Source organism: Montipora foliosa, chromosome 5, assembly GCF_036669935.1.
Source record: "Montipora foliosa isolate CH-2021 chromosome 5, ASM3666993v2, whole genome shotgun sequence".
NCBI classification, from domain to species: domain Eukaryota; kingdom Metazoa; phylum Cnidaria; class Anthozoa; order Scleractinia; family Acroporidae; genus Montipora; species Montipora foliosa.
In genome coordinates this window covers 24259218-24266717 of record NC_090873.1, presented here as the reverse complement: position 1 = coordinate 24266717, position 7500 = coordinate 24259218, and the positions used below count along the sequence as shown (strand labels likewise).

Here is a 7500-nt window from a genome sequence, read left to right as displayed (position 1 = left end):
AAATGTCAAGGTAATAGAATGTATTAACTAAACTCTTCCTTCTTCTATTATTTATGAACTACCTTCTTTGTTTGTATATGTTATTTGATTTATGTCCTATAAAATAAAATAAAATAAAAAAAATCATCAATTAATATCTTTGAAAAATGCGTGGTTACCCCAAATGTTCTTTTTGGATTTCAATAACAATTGTTAAGATCTACATTTCGTGCATAATCATAAACCGGGGCAAAAATACCTTTGAATTAGTAGGCACCGTCCTTAATAGCTTATTTCCTCTTAGCCAATACCTACCCAATGTTGGGTCATAATTAGGGACCTTAAGATCTACGACGGCGACGTCGACGAAAACGTCACCTTAAAATATAACTTTGTTCTAGTATAATGATTGGCTCTAATGTAATGGTTGACGGGTCCAGGTCTGCTGAAAAAAAACATCATCTGCGGAGTGCCTCAAGGGTCCATACTTGGCCCGTTGCTGTATCATGTGTTGTACACAGCACCAGTTGCCGATATTATCAGGCGCTATGGTTTGGAATTTCATTTTTACGCAGATGGCACCCAGTTATATCTGGCTTTTGAGCAAAGTATTCCTGACCAGCTGGTTTCTTTAGCATATATTGAACATTGCGTTACGGAGATTGACATGTGGATGCTATGCAATAGGCTGAAACTCAACGGTGAGATCTAGAAGACGGACGGAATTGTTGGTGCTAAGCGCACAACATCGCTCACGTCCAGAAATCAACGATATCCAAGTTTCCAACGAATGAATTCAGCCATCTACCTCAGCTAGAAATACTGGTGTGATCTTTGATCAGCACATGCATGCCTCTTGAGGAGCATCTTATCAGCTTAAAAACTGCCTCTTGAAATCTGACACTGAAATTCTTGCACATGCTGTTATAACCTCAAGATTAGACAATTGCAAATCCTTGCTATACGGACTTCCAAAGTTTTGGATCGCCTCCAAAATGTTCAGAATTCCGCTGCTCGATGAGTGACAAGAGAGACGAAATTCCTGCACATCACTCCAATCCTCAAGCAGCTGCATTGGCTGCCTGTCTACAAACGCATTGAGTTCAAGATACTGTTAATCACATTACATAACTGACATATTGCAACCTTACTTACCATCAAGAACGCTACGTTCTGCAACAAAGAATCTGTTCAAGTTGTAGTACCACGAACCAACCTGGTCAAGTATGGCGAAAGTTCGTTCTCTTACGCTGGCCCCAAACTATGGAATGAACGTCCAGATAATATACCCGAAGCTAAAGACCTAACTACGTTTAAATCAAAGTTAAGGGCGTTCCTTTTTAGGACTGTTTTCTGTTAGTTTATCACTTTTGAAGCTGTAAAGCGCTTTGAGCTTAAGAGCGTCTGCCTGAGAGACCGGGGCAGACTTGGAGATGAAGGTCGGCCGATTTCGCTTAAAATTGGTAAACAAAGTACTTATGTCGGCTTATGTAATATGCCAAAGTTTCATCTTCAACGACTTTTTTTTTAGCCGAGTTCTGGATATCAGCCCCTCATGGGTCCCCAGAGGCTGATTTTCAGTGCAATTTTGGCCACTTTTAAATCTCTCTTTTAGCAATATGAAATTAATTTCAGGCAAAAAACAAAACCATTTTTGTAAAGCCCTATCCTTAGGCTTTTATGGGTGAGAACATTAGCTCATGGAAATTTTTCGCTAGCCTGTGGCTGTTATCACAACTTGGTCATATTTGAAGCATATGGGAAGCAACCGGAAATGGCCTGTTTTTCAGAGCAAATATTGTCCATGCCCATGTTTTATATCTTGAGGTCTTAGTATCCCTGCAAAGTTCAGCCCTTAGTTTAGTAATATCAAGAAAAAATACTAAGGTTGAGGAATTAAAGACGATTTGTGATATGTCCACGTCGCCGCCGAATATTCACCCGTTTGCGTAAATATTCAGTAAACAAATCATGCCATTGAGGTTCTTATACAAGTTCTATCATAATCATTCTCTGCAATATCAAGGAGACGGATCTGAACGAGAAAACAACTGTACTGAATATTCCAAGCCAGTAATAGCCAGCCAAACTACAATGACCTCGTCACGTACGGTATTAATCGACCTGTGTATATCTAACTCGCAACGACGCACTTGCGACCAATTTATCGCTGGGGCTAAAGTTTGTCTGTAAAAGTGAAGCCAGGTAAGCGTTTTTTGTAAGTGAATTTATCCAGACACTTTGCACTTTGGAAGAGTGAGTGCAATTTGTGTTAGACGATTAGCTTTAATTATATTCGAAATTTCTTAACGGTTCAAAACGGTTCTCAAGTTATAATTGCATTTAAAGAGACCGAAAAGTTCTTTTTTCTTCAGAAAATATTAAAGCCCAAACAGGTGGGTTATAGTACTACTGAATGGAACTACAAAGCTTGCTTATATCCTGATTTAATTAGCGCTTCATTACTACGGGCCACAGACGTGATACGTTGAACGAGTTGAACAAAGGAGATAAAATTAACATTGCAGTTTGGACGAAAAAGATGCAATTTTGCATTGTGATATACCGGCAAGATATGTGTTGTTAGGTAAATAAAGAGTTTTGGCAGCGGCCCTATTGTCCAAGAAATTTATAACCGCTGTCGGACCACTATCTGATCGGTCCTAAAACAATCACATAAAAATTTCTTATTAACGGCAAGTCTTTTCGGTGACAATTAACTTCAGAGTCTCTTTTAACAATAACTTGGAAGGAAAAAAGATAATCGAAATTAAATGGCTGATTTTTGCAGACACGCTTTGTTGAAACTTTAAACGGAAGTGGCCTGGTTAGCCATCTTCTCGTAAGTTTTTTTTCTTAGTAAAAAGCCTCAACCTTAGTATTTTTTTTCTTGATATTACTAAACTAAGGGCTGAACTTTGCAAGGATACTAAGACCTCAAGATATAAAACATGGGCATGGAAAATATTTGGTCTGAAAAACAGGCAATTTCCGGTTGCTTCCCATATGCTTTAAATATGACCAAGTTGTGATAACAGCCACAGGCTAGCGAAAAATTTCCATGAGCTAATGTTCTCACTTATAAAAGCCTAAGGGTAGGGCTTTACAAAAATGGTTTTGTTTTTTGCCTGAAATTAATTTCATATTGCTAAAAGAGAGATTTAAAAGTGGCCAAAATTGCACTGAAAATCAGCCTCGGGAACCCCTGAGGGGCTGATATCCAGAACTCGGCTAAAAAAAGGCGTTGAAGCTGAAACTTTGGCATATTACATAAGTTGACATAAGTACTTTGTTTACCAATTTTAAGCGAAATCGGCCGGCCTTCATCTCCAAGTCTGCCCCGGTCTCTCAGGCAGAAGCTCTTAAGGATATAGCGCTATATAGGTTTATTATATTGTTATTTTTTATTAGTATAAGTCTTTGCGATTATTTCATCTCATCCACATCGTACAATGTGGGCGAAGTATCCTAAACATAAATCGGTAAGAGCGGTCTCCGACTGAAATAGAGAATGAAAGATTCTTTGTTGCATGCTCACGTTATCGTCAAAACCTAAACTTTGGTGATTGTACGTCTTCGTCATGCAGAGTACCGCTAAATATGTGCCGCACGTGCAGCACGATTATTTATGCTCTTTAAACGAGTGATATTATTGGAACATATTCAACTTGGGAGTCATATCGCTGAGGCTCTAACATCGTCCGTTCCACCCGTTGAGGCGCCTGGAAAAGTGGTTTCGGAAGAAAACTTCTAGTGGCTCGTGGTCAGTTTGTACTCTTGCATACTGATGAAATTTGGTGCATCCATAAAACTATTGCTAGCCTACGGAGTTCCTTTTCAGTTGGTGAATAAGGTTTCTCAGCAGCGGTGAGCGTCTTTCTTGCATGAGACATGCCCCCAAAGCCATAAGATGAGGTACAAAGTAGGTTGGAATTTTCCGCTTTCAGCCCATTCCAGATATAATTCGCAGAGCCATTGTTGATGGACGAGAAGATCTGTTCCCTACAAGATTGGAGCTCTCGTTGTAGAAAATTCACTCTGTTCTGCGAGGCTTTTAAAAGAGCAACGCACAGTTCATTTGACGTTCGTTGGAGTGATTGCTTGCAAAGCTTTTGATCACGAGGTCAGCCGATCATCGACATTAAGTGCCAAGTTAAAATTTAAATTAAATCCTGCTGGAATAACATTGTTATCCAAGCAATTTTTAAGAAAGGTACAGTGGTGTTGGTATTCGGTTAGCTTGTCCCAGACTCGTGCTGCTTGTGCTACTGTGGAGTGAATGGCCTGAAAGCGGAAAATTCCAACCTACTTCGTAACTTGAAAGAACACGAGAAAAGAAAGATGTTCAAGACAATTCCGTTGGATCAGGATTTTTTTTCCAGTAACACCAGAGATCTACCCATTAATACTACCACACAAGCCCGTCGATATTGCGGGCTACACAGGCTAGTGAGAAAACGAAAACTCTTTCGTCGAAAGCTCAGGATGTACCTAATACAACGACTTCTAATGAATCACATCTGTTAGATCCTATCAACCTCTCAAACATGTTCATTAGCCAAGACCAAATCAATCTACTCAAGAAAGGACCATCTTTGTGCCCCATGCTAAAAGATGTTGACTGGCAACGTGTATACGACGATTTGGAAGCTTTTGAGCTTGCAGACAGCAGTCTTTTTCATTGAAAATAGCCCTGAAGATAGTCAAGAGTCAACTGGTCACCTTCCTAAAGTTCCGAAAGAAAAGAAATGGAAGCCACCACCATCAAGGTATCCAGAACTTGAACTTTTATATCCAGTGTTAGGCGTGATTTGATAAACCCTCGGAATATTAAATTAGCTAGAGAAAACCTAACCAAAGGAGAACGAGTTGCGTTAAAACAATTTAGAAATTCTGATGTGGTAATTCGGATCCGCCTTACAAGAAGGGGTTTCTCTCCACTAACCAGAACATTCACTAGTCAGCAGGTATTTTGAGGGGAGTCATGTGTGTGTGGATGGTGAGTTGAGGAAAAATCATAGACAAAAGTTAGGGTTAGTCTGTAAAATGAGGGGGAGATGTTCACAAAGCAAACTCTCAACCCCACAACAAGGTTAACAAAAGAAACAAACTCTGTGTGAAATGAAAATTGTAATTTCAAAAACAACCAGAATAGTCCGGGGGATAAGCAACAAAAAATAGAATAGTTCAAATAGTGATACAAGTATGAAACTTTCAGTAAATGTAGCTTTTAACATGCAGATTAATAAAAAGTAAGACCCCAGCTGGATCTTGCTCCCTTAGTTTATATTTTGATCATTTTTAGTATGCGGTCAGTGGTTTGGGACTGCAGGCTCATTTTAATTAAATTTCTTCCCTTAAACACTCTGAATTTACGTAAAATCCTTTATTTAAAAACACGATTAGCGTTTAAGCACTACATACTTGAGGGGTCGTGTATCTAATTAATTATCTAATTATCTAATTACCTACTGAAAATGAATGAAACATATGAAATTAATTTAATTTATCGCCAATCTGATTTCCCTAAACATCGGACTAGATTTTGCCTTTGCATAAAATTGTTTAAAATTACAAGAATCATTAAAATATTCTGAAACACAGTTCCACAGTACAGCTGCTCTGTAATAAAAAGAATTTTTCGTGAAATAAGTGGAAAATCGTGGAACGACGGCCTTATTATGTCCTCTTAGGTTATACGGACTATTACGCCATACAACTAAATCCGAAATCATTGCGGCCATATTATCGCTGGCTATGTTATGGATTAGTTTGACAAGACTGCGTTTATACACGTCATAAATCGAGTCCCATTGTGTGAGTTCCATAACTTGTTCTGAAGGTGTGTCTCGCGGCAAATTAAAAATTAGCCTTCTGGCACCACAGTGAAGGGCTTGCAGGGATTTGATATAATCCAGGTTGTTACAGTTCCCTCAGATAGCGATGCTGTATGTCACTGAAGGGAGAATCACCTTAGAGTATAGGTCAAGAAGTGATTTTCTGTTGAGAAAAGAACACTTTTTCAATAAGTTCAATTTCTTGACAAAGTTGTTCCTTAATTCCTTAATATGATTCACCCAAGGAAGCATTCTGTCGATAGTAATGCCCAGCAGTCTTGTAAGATAGACCCATGCAACGTTGACATTCCCAATGGTGATCAAAGTAAGTGGACCAGTGAAGAATCTCCGGTGGAAAAACTTCACTTCACATTTTGAAGAGTGCGGTGTTAATGAGTTAGTCATACACCATTTGTTAAGCTCATTCAGTGCGTTATTTAGGTTACATGCTTTATCAACGGTGGATCCAATACGGTAAACTGTAGTATCGTCAAACCAAACAGAAGTCTACGTTTTTATTAAGAAGGGTAATTTTGTCAATTTGCTCTCAATCTGAGTTTCCTGTTGCGTGCAGTATTGTTTGGCTGATATCTCCACTCAGCAAATAGCGGCTGGCTGTTTTTAGAAGTAGCGCCTGGCTGATTTTAAAAGAACGCCTAGTTGCTATTAGCTTTCGAACAAGAACTTGCAGTGTTTTGGATATTGGATTATGGAAACAGTTCAGGTAAGAACAGAAAAGAACTGGGATTTGTGTGCTTTGTGTGAACAAGAGACAGAAGAGAAGTTAGTGTGTCCTTTAATTAGTACAAGGAACTAGGGATCGGGGTACAAACATTTGGCAGACAATCTACAGCAATTTCGTGAGATTGGTGAATTGCCAATTCAAGCCTCTTTTCAAGCCTCGATGAGGGAAACGGAATAGAAGTAACGTTAAAACGTCATGAAGCAAAATGGCACAAGTCGTGATTTAACAAATGCAGCACTCTTAAGCTGCAGAGGGCTCAGAAGAGGAAACTCGAGGACAGTTCAGTAGACGATTCTAAAGCACCGAGTCCTGTTAAAACTCGCCATAGTCTAGGAATACCCCCAAAAGAAGTAGCAAACATGTTTCTTTTGTGATGAAACTGAAGATACTCTTCGCAAGTCTTACACTTGACAGCAAGCTCAGAGCAGCCGCTACAAGACTGCAAGACCGAAAACTTTTAACAAAACTTGCAGCCGGCGATAAGCCTGTCATTGATTCATATTACCACATAAGTTGTCTTACTGCCCTTTACAATCGATTAAGAAGTATTCCACCTAAGGAGGAAGAAAATATCACAACTCAAGTTTTGCTAGAAGCCTTTGCTGTAGCTGAGTTAGTTGCATACATTGGGGATAATGCAAAGCAAACAGTTTTCAAGCTGTCGGATTTGTCAAAGCTTTACTCTTGTAGACTTGAACAACTAGGAGCTTATGTTCCCGAGCAAGTTACTTCCACTCGGCTAAAGGAGCGATTGCTATCACAATTGCCTGATCTCCGTAAATATAGCGAGTGAAGGGAGGTAAAGCTTGCTCTTTGTAGCGACATCAGTGTAGCTTTGCAGTTTGCACAGGACTATGATTATGACGCAGAAGCTATTAGTCCTCCCTCACTCTCTTGCGCTGGCAAAATGCGTTCTGGACAGAAATCTGAATTAGTCTA

At 39.3% G+C, this 7500-nt stretch overlaps 1 protein-coding gene across 1 annotated transcript in view; it reads left to right on the top strand.

Moving 5' to 3' along the window:
* Window positions 1-4593: 4593 nt before the first annotated feature.
* The window catches only part of LOC138002497 (52 kDa repressor of the inhibitor of the protein kinase-like), an 11152-nt gene continuing 8245 nt past the window's right edge, over window positions 4594-7500 (top strand). The window contains exons 1-3 of the mRNA XM_068848533.1: window positions 4594-4748; window positions 6062-6141; window positions 7035-7337. Of these exons, the coding sequence (XP_068704634.1) occupies window positions 4594-4748; window positions 6062-6141; window positions 7035-7337 (538 nt within the window). The remainder of the gene's footprint in view (window positions 4749-6061; window positions 6142-7034; window positions 7338-7500) is intronic.